The sequence below is a fragment of the Rhinopithecus bieti genome, unplaced genomic scaffold (assembly GCF_001698545.2).
Source record: "Rhinopithecus bieti isolate Rb0 unplaced genomic scaffold, ASM169854v2 scaffold_23816, whole genome shotgun sequence".
Lineage (NCBI taxonomy): Eukaryota > Metazoa > Chordata > Mammalia > Primates > Cercopithecidae > Rhinopithecus > Rhinopithecus bieti.
In genome coordinates, this window is record NW_016811019.1 from 1,655,133 (window position 1) to 1,678,387 (window position 23,255).

Genomic DNA, 23,255 nt, shown 5'->3' on the forward strand with positions numbered 1-23,255 from the left:
AGTGAGACTCCTGCCTCAAAAAAAAAAAAAAAAAAAAAAAAAATACAAAATAGTGTCATACTATGCACATTAGCTGTTCTGTATCTTAGTCATTTTTTCACTTAATGTTCTATGGATGTCATTGTGTATCAGTGCATAAAGAGCATCTTTATTCTTTTTTTATAGCTGTACAACTTCTTACAGTTATGCCAGAATTTACTTAACCAGTAGCCTGATAGGTATCTTTTGCTATTACAAAGCTGTAATGAATAATCTTATATAGAGATAATTTACCACATGTGACAGTATATCTGAGATACAAGTTGTGAATAGAATTGCTGGGTCAAAAGATAGATATTGCCAAATAGTCCTTTCGAGCAAGTGTTTCAGCTTACACCCTAACTGATAATGTTTCCATTTCTGTATATCCTTGCCAATACATTGAATTATGTACTTTCTCATTTTTGCCCATCTGATGGTTTTATTTTTTTAGGTATCTCAATGTTATTTTAATCTATATTTCTTTTATCGTGAATTAGATCATATTTGAATGATTTTATATATTCATTTATGTTCATATTCTCTATTCACCTATTGTTTTGTTGGGTTTTTATCCTATTGGTTTATAGAATTTTTTATATATTAGAAAAATTAGTTCTTTGTCTACATCATGTTTTGAAAAAAATAAAACACTGTAACTACTGTGCAGTTACTGCCAAATGCAACCCAAAACTAAGCCAGAAACTTCCTTACCAGCAGCTGAAAAAATTAACTGTGAATATCAGAATCAGTAGATACTAAATCAACTGTTAGAAGAGTAGAATGTGCAAAAGCCACCCTCATGGTTAAGAAAATGCTCTCTACTTGATGTACAGAAATTTTTTTTCTGTAGCCTAATCTTGGAAGTGACAGAAATTTTTAAATTATTTCTTAATATAAGGATTTTTGTTTGTTTTTTGTTTTGTTTTGTTTGCTGGATTCAGTGTCCCTTTTAGCCATATTTTAAATGGAGGAAGTATGATGTTGAGCCCTTTGTAAAGATAACAAATGTTAATAGCTTGATCAAGGGATCCCTAGGGCTTGTTTTCTGCCCCTACTTCAGCTGCCTGTTTCCAGCAGAAATGACTGTATTGTCTTGTATTACATGTATACTTACTCGTTTGTATCACAGAAATGACCAAAAATATTTCATTTATTCTCTGGACAAAGAGAGAGAGCCTGTGCATTTCCTAGAAGAAATAGGTGAAACAAACCTTCACATTTTTTACAGAAGGCAGTTTCTAAAGAAAGTCGCAAAAGGTTGAAATGACTTTCAGAATAAAACCAACTTCTTTTAAGCATACAGTCTATCCAAACAAAACTTTTTATTGAATCAAAATTTTATTAGTATGGGGATTTTTTTGTTTATTTTTGTTTGCTTAGTCACCAAACTCAGCATGTGAGTCTTATTTTGAAAATATTTTATCCAACTTATTTTCTTAACATTTTTTTCAAGACTAGTAAAATTAGATACTGTGTCCTATTATTGAGTCAAACTATCTTGTAAAACTTAGTATTGATAGTAGACAGTGGACAGCCATGTAAATTTTCTTAGACTTTTGAATTAATTAATTTTGGTTATAATAATTAAGATTAGATTTATTGAAGTAAGATTAAGGAATTAACATGTAGGCAGAGCTCTGGGACAGTTTTAGATAATCTTTGACCAACTTTCTGATTTAAATAATGACAGAAAGTAAGTGATTATTTCCCATTTTTGTTGTTGTTTTAGTTTGGTTGTTTTGTTTGTTGTGTTTTCAGAATCCTACAGAATTTGATTTCTCTATCATTTGTCATGATAGAGATGAGGTTAATCGAAAGCTGTAATTATATACATTTAAAAGTAAATGTGTTTATATAACTTTTATTTCTCACTTATACTAAACATTGACTATACTTCACTTAAAAGTGAGCCTTGCATGAATTATGTAGCAATAATGTTCAGTAACTATCATTAAGTACATTTTGGGAGGCATCCTTAAATCTACTTATTCTTCATTCGTTCGAATGAGGGATCCTACCTCAATAAGCTTTCCCTTAAAACAAACTCCAAGGCTATTTTAGTTTTTAAAAAAAGATTATGTTTGGGCTACTGTAACAAAATACCACTGACTAGGTGGCTTAAACAACAGAAATTTATTTTCTCACAATTCTGGAAGCCTAAAGTAGATTTGATTTCTTCTGAGGCTTCTTTTCTTGGCTGGGAGATGGCCCTCTTCTCTCTGGGTCAGGTTATCCCTCTGTCTGTATTATCTTTCTCCTAATCTCCTCTTCTTGGAAAGACACTAGTCTTACTGGATTAGGGCCCACTGTAAAGACCCATTTTGACTTAGTTACATTTTTAAAGGCCCTGTCTCCAAATATAGTCACATTCTGAGATACCAGGGGTTAGGACTTCAGCATATTAATTTAGAGGGAGGTACAATTCAGCCCATAACAATGATCAATTAATATATATTCATTTTAGGTTAATCGAAAGCTGTAATTATATACATTTAAAAGTATATGTGTTTATATAACTTTTATTTCTCACCATTGGTTGGTTGTAATACCAACCATTGGATGGTTATTTGTAATAACCATCATAGAAAGAAAAGTAGCCTTTAATCTGACTACCTAAAGTGGAGCTAAAGTGTGTGTGTGTGTGTGTGTGTGTGTGTGTGTGTGTGTGTATGTGTGTATCCTCCCAGAATTTTTTTTTATTAATATATATGAAATAGTTTATAAAAACAGTCATCTTGAAAATAATGTTTTGGAATATGTTTTCTTTTTTCATTTAACAGCACATTGTCAGTATCTATACCATAATTCATTCATCAGTCCCTCAATTTCTGGAATTTAGGTTATTTATAAATTTTTTTCTAGTATAAATAGTACAGAGATGACCATAAAGCTTTCCAAAAAAGCCTTACGGAGAAACTTTCTAAAATACATATACTATTTTCTTCAATTATAAAACACAATTCGACTTCTTTTTTCATTTGAGCCATCATTATAAGTCTCAGTTCTTATACTGTTACTGTACAGCTGTATTCTAAGATTAGCAACTGTAGAGCTGTGTTCATTTGCTACATGGCCTCAGATTCTAGTTTCTGTTCCTACCCCTGATAGAATGTATTTTATCTTTTGCTCACCACTCTCATTTCATGGTGATGACACTGTGTTACTTAAAGCATATTCTGTTACGATGTGACTGAAAAGCAAATAACCAAAATTGTTAAATTTATCTTTAAAATAAATAATTTCTGACAAAGTCCTGAGTGATTCTGGATAACATTAACCTATGTACAAACTTTAATATCAGATTTTCCTTGATTCAGAAATCTTTTTTCACTTTCTCATTTACTTTTTATTATATGGTCATATTAGATAGTTTAAAGTGCTGAATAAGTGACCTTTGTATCATTGAAGTCATACTTTAAAGGGGAAATCTCACTCTCCAATATATTATTTTTGAAAATACTATCATTTTATCCTCCACTGAGATAATGACTTCTTACCTTTTCTTCTTCAATCAGGATTACCTGAGCTGGAATTGGAAGCAATTGATAACCAATTTGGACAACCAGGAACAGGCGATCAGAGTCCATGGACAAATAATACAGTGACAGCTATAAATCAGAATAAATCAGAAGAGTAAGTAATACATTTTGTATTTTATAAGGTATCAGATACCAACTTCTAAACAGAGAACTATTTTTTCCAAACTAGATTTCAGTCTACAGTGGTATTTTGTGAGATATTAATAGATGTAAATACTTATTTAAAAAAAAAAAAAAAAAGTGGGCCAGTGCAGTGGCTCTGGCCTGTAATCCTAACACTTTGGGAGGCAGAGGCAGGTGGATCTCCTGAGGTCAGGAGTTTGAGATCAGCCTGGCCACAATAGTGAAACCCTGTCTCTACTAAAAATACAAAAAATTTGCCAGACGTGGTGGTGCGCGGCTGTCATCCCAGCTACTAAGGAGGCTGAGGCAAGAGAATTGCTTGAACCCGGGAGGTGGAGGTTGCAGTGAACCAAGATCACGCCATTGCACTCCAGCCTGGGCAACAAGACTGAAACTCCGTCTCAGGGGGGAAAAAAAAAAAAAAGCGAGGGTAGTGGGGCAAGGGAAAGACACTGAATTAAATAGATTTATTGACTACATGACCACAAGGCTAGTATACATTGTAATCACCAAGAGATTGATATAATATGTAGCTATTGTTTTATATTTCATGTATAACTTTAATTGATTACCATGATGTGTCTGGGACCTATGGATGAATTGGCCTCAGTATAATAATTATGTTGCTCTTGAACTTTTAGTTATATTTGTCCAGCATTTCTCTTCATTTGGTGCAAGAAGTTATAAGAAAGGAAAGTATACTTTTTCCATCTACTCAGTGTCACATCTTGATTAGAAGTGAATTTCTTACTCCCTACAGGCAGCCGTATTCCATAACACAGAGTGCATCTCATACCTGCCAACCATAGGAAGACTAGATAGTGCTGATTGTGGTTTAGTGCCTTAACTAGGAACTGTATTCCCATTTACCTTCCCAAAGGAAGAGTGCTAATAATTGTATTATTATATTAGTGTTATTAGGATTAGTATTATTTTGTATATATTTCTGTTTTATGTATCAGTTGGTATCAATTTGAATTAGACTGTGTATTTCCTACATGTAATCAATGAATAATTTGTTTTGTTGCTTAATACCTAGCATATTTCATTTTTCCAGTTTGATTTCTTTTGTAAATGGTAATCATGTCATGTTAACAATCAAGATGATTTGGTCATCTTTAAAAGTTAATATAATATGTAGTGTTTTGATTGTGGTTCAGTTATTAACAGTTGATGGCATTCATAAAATAGATAAATAGAAGAAGTAGAATAAATCTGAATATAGGCTAAATGATTTTTTCTGAGTTTTGGCTGATTTTGTTTTACTTTTATTATAAGTTATTTCCCCTTTCTTAACTATGTTGGTTAATTTTCCAGGCTATTTCTGTAACATGAAGAATATGGGAACAAAGTTCAATGATTGACAAAAGAACGAAAAATATATTCAAGCTACATACCAAATATTCATTTAATTTCTGCACATTAAACATAGAACATACCATGGCGTTAGAATTGCCAAGCATCTCAACAGAGAATTTTCTAAGACCAAATTTGCACCTATATATGTATATAAAGATTGAATAAATTATTTGCTATGTCAGTCTGAAACTCTCTTGTTTTTTAATCCTGCAGCCAGTGTATTAGCTCACAATTAGATGAGCTTCTCTGTCCACCCACAACAGTAGAAGGGAGAAATGATGAGAAGGCTCTTCTTGAACAGCTGGTATCCTTCCTTAGTGGCAAAGATGAAACTGAGCTAGCTGAACTAGACAGAGCTCTGGGAATTGACAAACTTGTTCAGGTATTTATTAAAGTCAACATTATTTAACTGATGGAGCCCTAAGAAGCTAGAAAATTATTTTAAGCAAGATTTTAAAATAGTGTACCCACTGTGCTTTAGCTGTTTTATAATTTACCCCTTGTGAAACTTATCAAAATATATAATACATAGTGTTTTTTTAAAGAAAAATATTATAATAATTAGAATTAGAAATAAGTCTTAGCTTTTCACCATGGAACAGAATCTTACAAGCTCCAGCCAGAATAGAATCCAGATTTATAGCATCACTTCTCATTTTAGAGCTTAATTTATCCTTCATTCATGCTTGTCTTCTGCCAGTATATTCCATGGTATTCCAACTTCCAGGTTAGCCTTTTTTAGATGATAGGGTGATAAAATCACTTTAGTGCATCTTGACCAGCATTTTTAAATAGAGTAGAATAGTGTAGAATACAAAGTGTGAGAATGCGTAACCCATAAAAAGAAGTCATGTTTTATGAAACTCCTTTCAGCTGCATATACGCACACACACACATGCACACATGCGCATGTGCGCAAATAGGTCACAATTTATATTTCTTACAGTAGGTAATAGTGAAAACATTTGGAAACCATAACACTACAGCTTTCTGTTACATCAGCTGTGGATTTTTTTTTTTTTTCAAATAAAAGCATGAATTTTATATCTGAGATAGAAAAATGCCTGCTTGATCCCTCCTTTAAGAATCTACTTCCTATAGGCCGGGCACGGTGGCTCAAGCCCGTAATCCCAGCAGTTTGGGAGGCCGAGGCAGGCGGATCACGAGGTCAGGAAATCGAGACCATCCTGGCTAACATGCTGAAACCCTATCTCTACTAAAATACAAAAAAATTAGCCGGGCTTGGTGGCGGGAGCCTGTAGGCTCAGCTACTCAGGAGGCTGAGGCAGGAGAATGGCATGAACCCGGGAGGCAGAGCTTGTGGTGAGCCGAGATCGTACCACTGCACTCCAGCCTGGGCAACAGAGCAAAACTCTGTCTCAAAAAAAAAAAAAAAAACAAAATTGCANATAGGCCGGGCACGGTGGCTCAAGCCCGTAATCCCAGCAGTTTGGGAGGCCGAGGCAGGCGGATCACGAGGTCAGGAAATCGAGACCATCCTGGCTAACATGCTGAAACCCTATCTCTACTAAAAATACAAAAAAATTAGCCGGGCTTGGTGGCGGGAGCCTGTAGGCTCAGCTACTCAGGAGGCTGAGGCAGGAGAATGGCATGAACCCGGGAGGCAGAGCTTGTGGTGAGCCGAGATCGTACCACTGCACTCCAGCCTGGGCAACAGAGCAAAACTCTGTCTCAAAAAAAAAAAAAAAAAAGAATCTACTTCCTATAGTAAGCTATTAAATGTAAAGTTTATTGATTCTTAGGCTTTGCAATGAAGTTTTTTTCCAAACCTTTTAGTTATATTTCATTGATTTGGAGCCTTTATTTTAACTACATTGCCATCTCTGTACTGACATTTTAAATATCTCAGCTAATCTGTTACTCCATTTCAAAAGCAGCTTTTATAAATGATTTCTTTAGGTAGTAAACTTCTAGAGAGCATGAATTCAGAATGAATATATAATGATATTTTCTAGAAATACAGAAGCATATCACTTATTGGCAGAAATTTATTTGTAAAATATTCTGGCTTCTTTTCTAACAGGGGGGTGGATTAGATGTATTATCAGAGAGATTTCCACCACAACAAGCAACACCACCTTTGATGATGGAAGAAAGACCCAACCTTTATTCCCAGCCTTACTCTTCTCCTTCTCCTACTGCCAATCTCCCTAGCCCTTTCCAAGGCATAGTCAGGCAAAAACCTTCACTGGGGACGATGCCTGTTCAAGTAACACCTCCCCGAGGTGCTTTTTCACCTGGCATGGGCATGCAGCCCAGGCAAACTCTAAACAGACCTCCGGCTGCACCTAACCAGCTTCGACTTCAACTACAACAGCGATTACAGGGACAACAGCAGGTGAGTGCTCTTGTTTAGCAGTTGATACTTTTTTTTTTTTTTGATCCGAAATTTCACTCTGTCTCCAGGCTATTGTGCGGTAATGCGATCTCAGCCCATGCAACCTCTGCCTCCCAGGTTCAAGCAATTCTCCTGCCTCAGACTCCCGAGTAGCTGGGATTACAGGTGTGTGCCACCACTCCCAGGTAATTTTTATATTTTTAGTAGAGACAGGGTTTCACCATGCTGGCCAGGATGATCTCGATCTCTTGACCTTGTGATTTGCCCACCTCGGCCTCCCAAAGTGCTGGAATTACAGGCGTGAGCCACCGCACCTGGCCAGCAGGTGATAGTTTTTAAAGACAGATACCAAAACTCTGTTCAAGGCAGCCCGGTTGCTACAATAAAAGTGTCAAGTCCACTCCCGGAACCTTCATGAAAGATTTGAAGAGCCACCCTTGATCTCCTAGGAAAGGGATAAGGGGCCTTTCACTCAGTTAAAGACAGTAGGCTCCTAATAAAGCACTTTGAGACCTACAACTTAAAGACAATTTAATTTTTATTTTTTGAGATACAAACCATTTAAGAGGAACATCATACGATTGTTAAATTAAGAAAACCAGCTTAATTTACAAAGTAGAGCATCAAGAGATACTGTTTATGATTACTGGAACAGAAAATAAAGTTTATTTATATTGTTTGAGGTTGGAGAGATTGATGCCTAGTGATGTTATTATATTAGGAGAATGAAGGAAAGGATAGTTTGGGGGCCTGGGAGTTGTGAGTGAGTTAAATCTTCTCTCTTATGACAGGAAATGAATAGGTGTAGTGGCATAAATATTTAAGATTGTATAAGCAACAGATACGGAGATAATCATTAAGGACCACAAGAGCAAATGGTTAAAAATGTCTGCTATGGGCCAGGCGTGATGGCTCACGCCTCTAATCCCAGCAGTTTGGGAGACCAAGGCTGGTGGATCACTTGAGGTTAGGAGTTCGAAACCAGCCTGGCCAACATGACGAAACCCCGTTTCTACTAAAAGTGCAAAAAATAAATAACTGGGCATGGTGGCACATGCCTATAATCCCCGCTCCTATGGAGGTTGAGGCAGGAGAATCACTTGAACCCGGTAGACGGAGGTTGCAGTGAGCCGAGATTGTGCCATTGCACTCCAGCCTGGGCGACAGAGTGAGACTCTGTCTCAAAAAAAAAAAAAACAATGTCTGCTGTGGAAAGGGGGACCTGAGCTGTAGATTGTTGCTTCTTGTTATGAATCTTGTAGTTTCTAAAATCATACTTGTATATTGCTTTGAATTTTTATAAAAGTATTTAAAGAGGTTCCCTGGAGACTTACTAATTCAGGAAGGAAGAGAAAGAAGTAGATAAATTATACTGGAAAGGCAGTGTGATATAATGGTTTTAAGAGTTCTAGTTTCAAGTCCCAGTTCTAAACTTAGGTGGTTTGCCTTAATCAAGTGATTTACCTTTTAAAGCCTCTAATTCCTCATCTATAAAAAGAGTCTAATAAAGAATTCCTTTCCCTCACTGCTGGTTGTGTGGAATAAATGAGACAAAACATGTAAAGCTTGTAGCATAATGCCTGGTATATTGTAGCAGTTGATAAATACTAGCTATTACTATAAAGTTGCATTAATAAACATAATATGTGATATAAAATGTGCTTCCATTCTGTTTAAAAAAAGGAAGATGATGAAAGGAAGAGAAAAGGAGAACTAAGAAAGGAAAATTTTTTTTTAATGATAGAATAACAATAAAAGGAATAATTTTTTAAATGCTAGGGTGGAGTAAAGGATTCAAAGAAGAATTAAAGGGAGAGGAAAAGAGAAAGAGAAGGAATCATAAATGTTCTGAGATATTAATTGAAGACAAACTACTTCTTGTAGCTTTCCATTCATCTTTAGATAGAGGGCACCAGAATAAGAAATGCTTAGTAGTTTCCCCGTGTTTAATTTTTCACAGAGCATATTTAGGGGACTGTACTAGGTACTATAAAGAATACAAGGAATGAAAGAAACAGGTAACTGCTTGGCTTTTTGACTACAAAACCTGAAACCGTTTTGACTACATACCTGAAAAGTTAAGTGACACTGCAAGCAGTACATGATTAAGGGCTAAACCAAAAAAGTAAAGGAAAGTGTAGGTGTGCTAGTTTCTCATTTTACAATGTAAAGTTCTGTAAATACTGCCTAATATTAAAGGGTCAATGAGCAAGGCCAGACCAAGGGTCTAGGTCAGGTTCGTGAATGAATGGAATGATGATTCATGCTTGGTTCAGAAAAAAAGTTGTTTTGGCTTTCTTTTGCTCCTAAAACAGCTGATAAGCAGAGAAGCCCTGCAAAGGTAGGAGAATAAGATGCAAATAGGTGAAAGTTGCTGTTCTTTGCTTCCTTTAAATCTCATGAATGCCTATCCAGAGATGGCATGGTAGCCCAACAGAGTATAAAGTATCCACCAAGTCGAAGAAACACAGAATTTGGGGCTTACTATGTTATAAACCCCAGAAATGTCTATACGCAAAAACAACTTATACTGCCAACTAAGACAGTAACTCTGCTATCTAATGAGCCACATCCAGGCCTGTTCTTTCTGTTCTAAGCCATAAGTTCTTACTGTTTCAGCAGTAGGTCACTCAGCTTCACTTGTACTGCAAATACTAGGAATTTTCCATGTGTCCACTTAAGGGCTTTCTGTGAGCAGGTCTGGCCAAGGTTCTCAGTCAGTGTCTTAGTTAAGATGCTTTCAGCCACAAGGAAAGAAAAAAAGATCGGCCAGGCGCGGTGGCTCAAGCCTGTAATCCCAGCACTTTGGGAGGCCGAGACGGGCAGATCACGAGGTCAGGAGATCGAGACCATCCTGGCTAACACGGTGAAACCCCGTCTCTACTAAAAACTACAAAAAACTAGCCGGGCGAGGTGGCGGGTGCCTGTAGTCCCAGCTACTCGGGAGGCTGAGGCAGGAGAATGCCGGGAACCCGGGAGGTGGAGGTTGCAGTGAGCTGAGATCCGGCCACTGCACTCCAGCCTGGGCGACACAGCGAGACTCCATCTCAAAAGAAAGAAAAAGAAAAAAAGATCAACTCAGCATAGTAAAACAGTAAAGAAAATACTTTGACCCAACTGACAATTCAAAATGGAGGCAGACCAAGGTGTGGTTACTTCAGAGATTCAGGGATGTTATCAAGGACCTAGGTTCTTTCTCTTTTTGCTCTGCAATCCTTGGCATGCCATGATTACAAATATCATAGGCAAACAAAACTATAACTAGCAGAAGAAAAGGGACTGTTTCTTTCCTATGTACCTCTTTCCAAAAGCCAGGAAACTTTTCCAGATGGTCTTCCCACCCCATCCCCACCAAAAAAAGAAAAAAAGGAACCAAAAAAAAAAATTAAAAGGGAGAAAAATACTTCACATGTCTGACTAGTCCGAACTGAGTCACATGTACACCCTTAACCAGTGGTTCGCAAAGACTGACTGAGAGTACTCCTGGATTACCCCTGGAGTTGAGTGATTTGGGATGATCAGCTGAACAAAATCTATTCTGTCTTCAAGAAAGAATGGGAGAATCAATGGCTGTGGGTTGGCAATAACAGTGCCTGATTAAATCAAGAAATTGAGGTTTAAATGTATTGTTTAAAGTTATATAGTTAAATTCACAGTTGGGATAAAATAGTAAACTGAGGTAGTATCCTGACTTAAATCCTATTAAATGACAGGTTGTATTTTTTTGTGTGTGACTAAGTACATGTCAGTGTAGACAAAAAATGAATACCATTAGTGCACTAAAAATTAAGTCATTCTGAAATATAAAAAGCAAACATGAGAAAGAAAATTATATGTAAATAATACAACTGTTTATATAGAAAATCCTAAAGAATCTATAGGGAATTTAGAACAAATAGAGTAGTTCAGCAAGGATTTTAGATAAAAGAACAAGAAATAAAAATGACAATTCTTTTTACTGGAAAATTAATTAAAAATACATTCAGACCAGGCACAGTGGCTCATGCCTGTAACCCCAGCACTTTGGGAGACCAAGGCGGGAGGATCACCTGAGGTCAGGAGTTTGAGACCAGTCTGGCCAACATGGTGAAGCCCCGTCTGTACTAAAAATACAAAAATTAGCCAGGTGTGGTGGCATGCTCCCAGGTACTCAGGAGGCTGAGACAGGAGAATCACTTGAACCTGGGAGGTAGAGGTTGCAGTGAGCCAAGATTGTGCCATTGCACTCCAGCCTTGGCGACAAGAATGAAACTCCATCTCAAAAAAAAAAAGAAATTCACACTGTTGAAAACTTAGAAGACTGAAACTCATAATTGAAAGGCAAGAAGAATATCCAAATAAAAAATACTCATGAAAGAAATTATATCTTCTAATTGGTTGTTGCTAGTAAAAAGATGACAATTGTTCCAAATTTAATCAGTAAATTCAGTGGAATTCCAACAAAATCTCAACGTGGAATTTGACAAATAGATGCTAAATTTGTTTTAGAAGCATCAATACAATCTTGAAGTATTAATAAAATGAGGGTATACTTGCTCTACTGATATCAAGATTTAAAACAAAGCTTTAAAGATTAAAGCAGGCCAGATATGATGGCTTACACCTATAATTCCCCCATTTTGAGAGGCTCAGGCAGGAAGATTGCTTGAGGTTAGGAGTTTGAGACCAGCCTGGGCAACATAGCAAGACTCTCTCTCTACCAAAAAAACAAAACACAAAAAGCCAGGTGTGGGGATATGCACCTGTAGTCCCAACTACTCAGGAGGCTAAGTTGGAAGGATGGCTTGAGCCAGGAATTCAAGGCTGCAGTGAGCTGTGGTTGTGCTACTCATTCCAGCCTGGGTGGCAGAGCAAGACATTGTCTCTAAAAAAAAAATTAAAACAGTGTGGAACTAGCATGAGGATAAATAGTTCTACCATAATAGAGTTCTACATAATAAAGGGTTCTGCATAATAGCTCTGCATAATAGAAAGCCCAGAAACACACCCAGACATATTGGAGAGACTTAATAAGAGACAGAGGTGACAATGGGGAAAGAATGGCATGCATCATAAATGCTGGTACATTTGACTATTCATGAGGAGGAAAAAATTAAATTAGATCCTCATCTTATACAAGACACAAAAATAAACTCTTAAGTGTTTTAATGACCTAAATGTGAATATGAAAATATCTCTGTAGCCTCTTTAAAATGACATAAAGGAAAAAGTTAATGTTTACATTAAAATTTAAGACCTACAAGACAAAAGACACCATAAGCAAGGTTAAAAGGCAAGACAAAGACTCAAAGAAGATATTTTCAACCCATATGACTGGCAAAGGACTAGTATCCAGAATACACCCAGTTTGTAATGTGCTATTCATAATATATTTACCTCACTGGATTGATACCCATCTGTTCACTTATTGGTTATATCCTCTCCTTCCCTCTTCCCAAATGCAGGAGACTGTAAGCATCTCATAGCAAGAATTTAGCACCATGCCTAATGATTTGAGAAAAGAAAAAGAAGTATACTCAGATATACATTATAGTTTGTTTCTTTTAGTGAATTTTAAGATCAGTTTAAAACATGTTAAAAAAATAAAATGTATAAATAGATATCATTTATTGACCCTAAGTATATCTCACTGGCTGGTATATACTTTTACTCCTTGTGTAAAGCAGTAAAATATTATAACATTTTAAATTCAATTATAGAGTTATGAATAAATCCCCAGTTGGGAGGAGAGATATGAAAAACATCTTAGGAAACTAGTATATCTGTATTGTTTGAGACTGTTAAAAAACAGCAAAAAGGAAGGAAGGAGCTGATGATTAAAAAGTAATACAAAGTTACAAGCCATTAGGTGTAATACTGACTTACTTCTCAAATGAGCAAAGACCCAAGAAATATATCCGTAATATCAATAAAGGACATCTAAAATTCTATTTCGGGAAAAAGAACAACAGCAAAAATGGGTAGACCTGCTGCTTTTAGAAAATGGTATCATAGGTCGGGCACGGTGGCTCACGCCTGTAATCCCAGCACTTTGGGAGGCCAAGGTGGGCGGATCACGAGGTCAGCAGATCGAGACCATCCTGGCTAACACGGTGAAACCCCGTCTCCACTAAAAATACAAAAAATTAGCCAGTCGTGGTGGCGGGCACCTGTAGTCCCAGCTACTCGGGAGGCTGAGGCAGGAGGATGGCATGAACCTGGGAGGTGGAGCTTGCAGTGAGCGGAGATAGCACCACTGCACTCCAGCCTGGGTGACAGAAAAAATCATAATAAAAAAAATGAAAAAATGAAAAGAAGGCCGGGCACAGTGGCTCACACCTGTAATTCCAGCACTTTGGGAGGCCAAGGCGAGTGGATCACCTGAGGTCGGGAGTTCGAGACCAGCCTGACCAACATGGAGAAACCCTGTCTCTACTAAAAATACAAAATTAGCCGGGCATGGTGGCATATGCCTGTAATCCCAGCTACTTGGGAGGCTGAGGCAGGAGAATCGCTTGAACTCAGGAGGCAGAGGTTGCGGTGAGCCAAGATCTCACCATTGCACTACAGCCTGGGCGGCAAGAGCGAAGCTCTGTCTCAAAAAGAAGAAGAAGAAGAAGAAAAAGAAAATGGTATCATATTAGCTGACAAAACATACGATTTTTCTACTCCAGTTTTGTTTTCTTCTTCCCTAGCAAGGATCATGATCTTCAAAACTATCAAGAGGAGAATATAAAGAAAAAGTGACAGGGAGACACATAAACAAATATGGTATAGTTAGCAATCTTAAAACAAGTGAAATCCAGATATGTATGTGTTAGGGTACTGAACAAATGTATGTATCTGACTTTATAAGAACCACCATTGATAATCTTTTATATATTGTAGAGAATAGAAGTGATCAGAAAACAGAATTAGGATTAAAGGACAGAAAAGAAGACAAACATTTTACCTTCAGGTTTCTGGCAATAGAAAATGCCTGATAGAACAAGAAACTTCTTCAAAGAATACTTTTGTCTTTGCAAGAATTTGTGCAGTAGCTAGCTCAGGGTTTCTCAACCTTGGCACTTTAACATTTGGGGCTGGATAATTCTTGATATGGGGGAGATGTTGTGTGCATTAAGGATGTTTAGCAGCATTCCTGCCTCTGCCCACTAGACGTCAGCAGTACCTCCTCCCCAAGTTGTAATCAGCAAAAATATCTTGCCAAATGTCCCTTGTTTGGCAGAATCACCCCTAGTTGAGAACCTCTAGGCTAGATAATCATCTTTTAGGTTTCCTATAGAAGGACTTCTTGGTAAAGCATTGGGAAAAATATCCATTCCAGCAGATAAAGTGACAGCTAGCCTGAACTGCGTGTGTTTATTTTATACTTGTGAATGGGTTTGCCCTCTTCCACTGGCCACAAGCCCCACATTTCCTTTTGTTCTACAACAAGCCTTTTAACCTGTGTTTGTGTCTAAGGACTAACAACTAATCTCCTCCCATCCCCCACCTCTCTGAAAGTTAAGATTTCCAAGGAGCTAAGGAATGTAGTGATCCTTTTGGGAAGGCTTTGTTGGAAGAAGTGGAACTTGACCTACTTGTTAAAAAACAAAGCATTTTAATAATTGAAGAAAAGAGGCAGGTCAAAGTAGGACAGATGTACACAGCACTAGTCGGGTTACACACACAGATAGTCAAGGGGAGGAAAAAATGAACAAGGGTTAATTCAAGCACAGAAATAGATCAGGTTTCCTATAACAGATAGTACTTGTAGATTTATGCTATTTAGAATAATTCCTTCTACTTCTTAAAAAAAGCCTGTTACTACTTGTCAGACATCTTTCCTCCATCCCTACCCATTTCATTTGTATATTATCTCACAATTCAAAGAACATATAAAGCTATATGTTTGGAATGTATTTTTACCTGTCCTCATTGCCTCCTCTCCTGTTCTTATACTTGCTGTTCCCTCTGCTTCAAGTTAACTCTGCCCTCCTCCTTGCCACCTCGCATTCTCATCCTTCAAGACTGCTGAGCTCACTCATGCTTCATGGTCCCTGTCTTCATCCCTAGGCTGAATGAGCTGCTGTCTCTGTGCTGCCGTAGATGTGTCTGTCTATGCAGACAAAGCACCTGTGCATTTTACTGTTGTGCGTTGGCTTTTGCCGTTCAGTAGGGGACTCTCAGAAGGACAGGAATTTGCTCACCTTTGTAACCTGCAAACTTTATACAGTATCTTGAATGTACTGAGTTTTTAAATAAATCTTTATAAAATTAACTTGGTTTATTTAAATTTATGAATATGGTCTTTCAAGTTTAAGAAGTATGTCTGTTTTGGTATTTAAGAGTCTTTTTGACTTTTAAAACTATAATGTTGGTATCTTTCTTTTGAAGTAACTCAGAACTTCAAAAGAAGTTTTAACTTATTCCACAATGCCTTAGAGTTGTCATTTTAACATTTATATTATAATGAGCTTTTCCCAAAAATTGGTTTGTTTTCTGATCTAATGGGAGTCAGAAAATGACTGAAGCTAGAATTAAGAGTTGAGCTATTTGGTGACAAGAGATTTAATCACGTTCATAGCTCTTTGGATTCTTAGAAAACTTCCGTAGGCTTTCTAGTTTATGTATAATATATTGAAATATATTAATGTATGATATATACATATAATTTGTGTTATACAAGGTATCATTAAACATAAAATAGTATTAATATTATTGTTACTGTTATCTTCCTGAATAGTTTATTCATATCAAATTATTGAGGAAGAAATGTTTTAAGCTATAGACTGTTTGCAAGAAAATCTCATTTCCAAAAATGCTTCTTCTGTTATCAGATACAGTTAAGGTATGCCTGGCATGCCTGTGACCTGGAACCTAATCCTGGTCTAGACTGATCTTCCAAACCAGTGTTCATAGAAAATTGTTCTGGGAGATGGGTGTTAATGGTTAGATGTCAGAAAAAAGGGTTCATGATAAATAAATTGCATAGTATATCCCTTCTTGGAGATCCACAATGTGCTTTTGGCCAATTAAAGGCTTATAAAATTTCTGCAGTAAATAAATCTATTTTACCTTGTGTAACCCATCATTTCCAATACTTAATACAGCACAGAATGCTGTTTTCCCAACACATCTATTAATATCCTGCAGAACAATGTTTTTTAGCATACCAATTTGGGAAACTGGTCTAAAGTAATTACTTTTTCTAGTTAAATAAATAATCCATTTTTTCAGACCATTTGTTTCTTACGTAATACTGTCTAGCTAATGAAATTGTATTGGATTTTCCCCAAATATGTATCCACCAGATATAGTACCTCCAAGTGAGAATACCATCCAGCTTGCTCAACTTTCCCTTCATCTTTTAGACCTTTGTAAAATGTGCCCTTATTGTATGCCTGCTTTTACATTTATAATATTTTAAGACCTAAGGCTGGTATTTCTTTGTCTCCATTACAGCAGTTATCTAAAATAACTATTACCATGTTTTTGTTGTTGTTGTTTGTTTGTTTTTGAGACAGAGTCTCGCTCTGTCACCTAGGCTGGAGTGCAGTGTGTGTGTATCCCACTTTTAAATACTTTGCCATAGTGTTTTGGAGGCAATAAGTGTTTTATAAATGTTGGAAACTACCGGCCTTTTGGAAAATAAACATAGGAAATAATTTTACCAAACCTGCAACACTAAAACTTTTTAGTAGTCAATAGAAAGTTTGTGTTACTTTCTAAGGCCAGTGTTGTGCTTGTGTGTAGAAATATGGTATCTTACTGTTTCCATTTTTCTCTAGTTGATACACCAAAATCGGCAAGCTATCTTAAACCAGTTTGCAGCAACTGCTCCTGTTGGCATCAATATGAGATCAGGCATGCAACAGCAAATTACACCTCAGGTAATGTGAGAAAACCAGAAGTCATTAGTACTTCTTTAACCCACACAGTGTTTCATAAAGTGTTGACTTGAGTGTCTTTGAACTGGTCTGTGAGCTGATCTTTTAATGATGTTTGTAGTGTAGTTTTCTTCTAGAATGAATTAATAATTACTTTTGATATCTCTTACTGATATTTGATCTAAAGCAAATGGTGCTTTTTGTTTTATTGTTATTATTGTCATTGTTATTGGATACCAGATGACTAAGTAGAAAAAGCTCTTATTGCTGTAGTGAATAGCACCAGTAACAGGAAGCCTCTGATATGAAACTATGTGAACGGTACCCGAAACCTGATCAAAACCCAGTCACATTGCTAAGCTGTCTTAACTATCTTGTGTACTATATTCAGTCTGAACATCAGCATTTTCTAACTTTTATTTATTTTTTAAATCCCTTTTTTAGTAAACCCAGCGCCATTAGAACTTTAAACATAAAAAGAACTAGGTGGACTTCTAAATGTTACCTAGTACTCACTCCCTACTTTACCCCATACATACTTAAAATTTTTTGTTTCAACTACTTACTTTTATTTCATAACAAAGTTGATGTAAAAGGGAATTTTAGAGGATTCAAACAGTACTCTTTTCCTCTCCACAATATGGAACTAGATGGATTAGGGGCAAATACAGGAAGCCAGCACCTGTATTATTAAAGGGATAGATACAGCCATGCATCACTTAAAGACAGGGATATGTTCTGAAAAATGTGTTTTTAGGCAACTTTGTAATTGCGCAAATGTCATAGAGTGTATTTACACAAACCTACATGGTATAGCTTACTTATACATCCTGACTATGTGTATATCCTATTGCTCCTAGGCTACAAACGTGTACAGCATGTTACCGTACTGAATACTGTAGTCAGTTGTTATGATATTTGTATATCAAGACATACCTAAACATGGAAGAGGTACAGTAAAATACTGTAGTACTATAACCTTATGGGACCACCGAATTTGGTCCGTCGTGTGCAACTGAAATGTCTTATTACTAAAATGCCTTATTGCTGAAATGTCTTTATGCATCACGTGACTGTATTGACTGAAGCTGTTGGTAAGCAGCAGATATTGACAGCTTCATGGATCCAGATTTCAGTTTCTCTGTCTTACAATTTATCAATCTTAGTGCTAGCTATTTCAGGAGTAATTAGGTTATAAGGAAACAAGACCCCACTTTTGGATTCACATAAAGATAATTCCTTTCAGAAAGTCTTATTTCATAGTGTCTTCTAGATTAGACTGTATGTAGTTGGCAAGAGCTGTATGCTTTAACCAGATTCTCAATCTGAATTGACATTTTCCAAAGAAGGCTTTATTGATATTGCCATGTTATATTGAAAAAGTGATTTTAACCTAATTTGACCACGTTTTTCCTCATCCATAATATTACAACTGTTAAACCACTTACACTAATGCCTGGAATAATCTGAAACTCCAATAATAATACAACATAGCTGTTTTCATTTATTTTATTTTACTATTTTATTTCTACTTATTTTCTTTTAAGTGATGATTTCTTAGGCATTGGATCCTAGATTTCTGAATCTTCCTTTTTTAATGGTATTTGTAGGTTTTTTCTAATTGTAAAGGTAATACACGTTCATTGTAGATAATTTGGTAAATACAGAAAAGTATAATGAAGAAAATTAAAATCACCTATAATCACATTTTATTCATTTAAATAAAGTCAGATAATGATCTCAGTGAGGAAAGAGGAAAACTAGGTTTCTCCTTACCAGAAACACAGTAAAATTTTTGGAATTGAAAAAGTCTTCTAATGATCTAATGAAGGATAGGACAGAAGTAATCGGCCGGGCGCGGTGGCTCAAGCCTGTAATCCCAGCACTTTGGGAGGCCGAGACGGGCGGATCACGAGGTCAGGAGATCGAGACCATCCTGGCTAACACGGTGAAACCCTGTCTCTACTAAAATACAAAACTAGCCGGGCGAGGTGGCGGGCGCCTGTAGTCCCAGCTACTCGGGAGGCTGAGGCAGGAGAATGGCGTAAACCCGGGAGGCGGAGCTTGCAGTGAGCTGAGATCTGGCCACTGCACTCCAGTCCAGGCGACAGAGCGAGACTCCGCCTCAAAAAAAAAAAAAGAAGAAGTAATTAAGCACATTTTCTTTCACCTCCTTATGGTCTTCATGTTTCTCTTAATAATGGTTATGGCCAATATTATAATACTAATCAATATATACTGTCTGAATTTTTCAGTTCTGTGTGACTTTTAATTGAGAATATACGTGCTCGTTTATAATGGTCAGATATTGTTTAGCATTTCTTGACTACTTTTAGTCTGTAAAATGTACTTAATTCATTTTTTCTCCTGTGTGTGTTACTTAAGAGGTTTTCGTTCCTTTTCTGTTTTAGTTTCCCTTGTACAGTGATAATTGCTATGTACTTTATTGCTCCACGAAAGTAGGTTTTAATCCAATAAACTCTCCAGGATAGAGAGTGATTATAATAATTTTAGTAAGTGAGTTTTTTCCTGCTTTTCAGCCACCCCTGAATGCTCAAATGTTGGCACAACGTCAGCGGGAATTGTACAGTCAACAGCACCGACAGAGGCAGCTAATACAGCAGCAAAGAGCCATGCTTATGAGGCAACAAAGCTTTGGGAACAACCTCCCTCCCTCATCTGGACTACCAGTTCAAATGGGGAACCCCCGTCTTCCTCAGGGTGCTCCACAGCAATTCCCCTATCCACCAAACTATGGTACAAATCCAGGAACCCCACCTGCTTCTACCAGCCCGTTTTCACAACTAGCAGCAAATCCTGAAGCATCCTTGGCCAGCCGCAACAGCATGGTGAGCAGAGGCATGACAGGAAACATGGGAGGACAGTTTGGCACTGGAATCAATCCTCAGATACAGCAGAATGTCTTCCAGTATCCAGGAGCAGGTAGGAGGGTCACCACTTTATGTTGTTCTAAGTAATCCATACAGGCTTAGGTCTCTCTCCATCTTCATGTCCTTTCTCGGACATTAAAACAGTGTGTGGAAGAGGAAAGATACTGACATGGGAATCTGGAGACCCAGGATTCAGACTCAGCTTTTGACACTAAATGATTGACTGGTTTGAGGCTTATCTCCCTTTTGTAGCTGAGATGATTGAATTAGAGGATCTGTAAGGACCTGTCTGACTCTAAAATTTTGGGCATTTTGTATACAAAGTACATTCCTTTTTTTTTTTCTTTTTTGTTAGACGGAGTCTCGCTGTGTCATCCAGGCTGGGAGTGCAGTGGCACAATCTCAGCTCACTGCACCCTCCACCTCCTGGGCTCAAGTGATTCTCCTGCCTCAGCCTCCCGAGTAGCTGGGATTACAGGCATGCGCCACCGCGCCCAGCTAATTTTTGTATTTTTAGTAGAGACAGGGTTTCACCATGTTGCTCAGACTGGTCTTGAACTCCTGACCTCAGGTAAGCCACCACACCCGGCCTGTTCTCTTATTTTTTAATTTCTCTCATTGATCTCTATGAGAATTCAATGAAAGCATTCCCCACACAATGGATTTTAGTACATTAATTCAAAATTCACATGTAGTTTTTTCATTGTGTGTGAGATTTTGTTTTTGCCAATTTGCACAAGGATAATTTATCTCCACAGGGTATCTCAGACTACTCATTGGTGTCATCACTCTCAGCTGCTGCTGTTGCAGCTTCCTCTCCAGCCTCAGTCAACTTTCTGGCTTCCAAAAGCTTTTTTCTTTTTTAATCTTTCTTTGGCACTGACTTCCATTCTCTTTGTCCTGGGTGATAATATCTTTTCTTATTTCTTTTCTGTCACTTTGAGATTCTAGTAGGTAATGGCAGTGATACACACTTGATTAGTCTACTCTGTTTAATCAGACTTTTATGCAAAATTAATTGTCAATTCCTGAAAAATAATTGAAATAAATCCCTTGATTATATAAATGAAAGAAAATAGGTAAATTTTAAGACTCATTAAAAATGAATTCGCCGGACGTGGTGGCTCAAGCCTGTAATCCCAGCACTTTGGGAGGCCGAGACGGGCGGATCACGAGGTCAGGAGATCGAGACTATCCTGGCTAACACGGTGAAACCCCGTCTCTACGAAAAAATACAAAAAACTAGCCAGGCGAGGTGGCGGGCGCCTGTAGTCCCAGCTGCTCGGGAGGCTGAGGCAGGAGAATGGCCTCAGCCCGGGAGGCGGAGCTTGCAGTGAGCAGTGAGCTGAGATCCGGCCACTGCACTCCAGCCTGGGCGACAGAGTGAGACTCCGTCTCAAAAAAAAAAAAAAAATGAATTTCAATGAGAAAGCTGCTGTTTGACTTGAATAAAATGTCAAAGTTATACAGATATTTTTGACATGGCAGTATGCTTATCAGTTTTGACAGCCAAATCAATTTAGAGTTTCCATTGTGATGGTAGCAAGTACTAAAATCCTTTGACTATCAAATTAAGTATCTAAAGATTTGTGCCAGAGAGCACCAGAACTTTCAAAGAGATTTTAATCAAAATTATGCCACATCAGTTTCTTTGTCCTCAAGACAATGAAGTCATCTTTGGCTGGTTTATATCACTGACGCTATCTGTGTGGGCAAGAAAAGGATTATAAATCCATATTTTAATTATATGGTTGCCTGAACAAGAGTGTGGCCTTCAAAAGGGTTTTGTTTCCATGTGTCTTACAATTTCTGTATGCAAAGAATTTGACAAAGCTTTTTCACTTTAGCTTGCAGAAGTACTTCCTCCAACATTAGAAGACTTATGTAGTTATCTGCATCCCCATTCCTCCTCCAAAATGACAACCTGACTAAAACAGCAAATGGGTTTTTAGCAGCATTCCTGATATTGATTGCAGAGCCCTAAATCAAAATATTTATCTCCTGCATTAGGGGAAAAAACTAACTAGAAGTAAGCCAAACATTAATAAATTCCTCATGAAATTATTCTAAGGATTTTTTTCTATTAAAAAAATAGAAGTAGTATTTCTGTCCATTTTCAGGCATGCACTTTAAAGTTTTCTCCAGAAAGTCAAGAAAGGAGGACTTTATATCCTGCTTTCATTCCTTGACAAAGCAACCTGGAAAGGTGGGCCTTCAGTGCCCCAGTTCTCATGAAATTGACAAGTTTCTTTCACAGTTGTGCCTCTAGTCTTTGATCTGAGTTGTGTCAGCATAGAACAAAGTGAGCTGAAATAATGGAGTGGGTGGAGCTTCCTCTTTCCCCGTACCATGATGGGAAAGATGTGTTGCCACCTATCATGAGTATCTGGTGCCTGGGTTTTCTTCCAGACCAACTTTTGATTGACAAAAATATTTTCACAAAATAATAATTTGCTTTTTATAAAGTCAGCATTCATACTACAAACAAAACCCAGAAGCTGCGTGCAGTGAAGAGAACAGCAGTTTCATCCAGTTGCAAACTGAAATGAAATGGCAGGGCTGTCAGTTCTTCCATGGACTGCTTCAAAATAATACTGGAAAAATGTTTAGCTTTTCTGGAAAGAGTAAGAACGTTTAAAGATGCAATATTTTAAATTTCTGTCACCACTCTTAATTATAAACTTGCTCCAAATTGATCGGCAGTCTGGTAGAGGACCAGGTTTTGTGTTGGCACAAAATCAAGTTCTGGAAAACTTCCAGCCTTTTCAAAACAAAACAGTTTATTGTGGCTTAAGGAAATCCAGATAGAAAGAAGGGCTCTTTGGCCTTTGTTGGTTTTATGCATCTATTCCTAAGAAATAGAAAGTACCAAAATATATGTGTTCCCAACATGTTTCCAGGTTTGACAAATTAAGGTCCATAATCCAGCCCACTTGTTTTGGTTAATAAAGTTTTACTGGAACACAGCCATACTTACTGCTCTGTGTATTATCTATGGCTGGTTTCACATAGAAGAGTTGAGTAGTTGTTAAAGAAACTTTATGGCCTGCAAAACTGAAAACATGTATTATCTGGCCCTTTGCAGAAAAAGCTTGCTGATTTCTGTGTTAAG

At 37.3% G+C, this 23,255-nt stretch overlaps 1 protein-coding gene across 1 annotated transcript in view; it reads left to right on the plus strand.

Moving 5' to 3' along the window:
* The window catches only part of NCOA1 (nuclear receptor coactivator 1), a 282,149-nt gene that overhangs the window by 233,814 nt on the left and 25,080 nt on the right, over window positions 1–23,255 (plus strand). Inside the window, 5 exon segments of the mRNA XM_017893326.1 lie at window positions 3,537–3,654; window positions 5,256–5,424; window positions 7,087–7,401; window positions 17,154–17,255; window positions 19,793–20,195. Coding sequence (XP_017748815.1) covers window positions 3,537–3,654; window positions 5,256–5,424; window positions 7,087–7,401; window positions 17,154–17,255; window positions 19,793–20,195 — 1,107 coding nt within the window.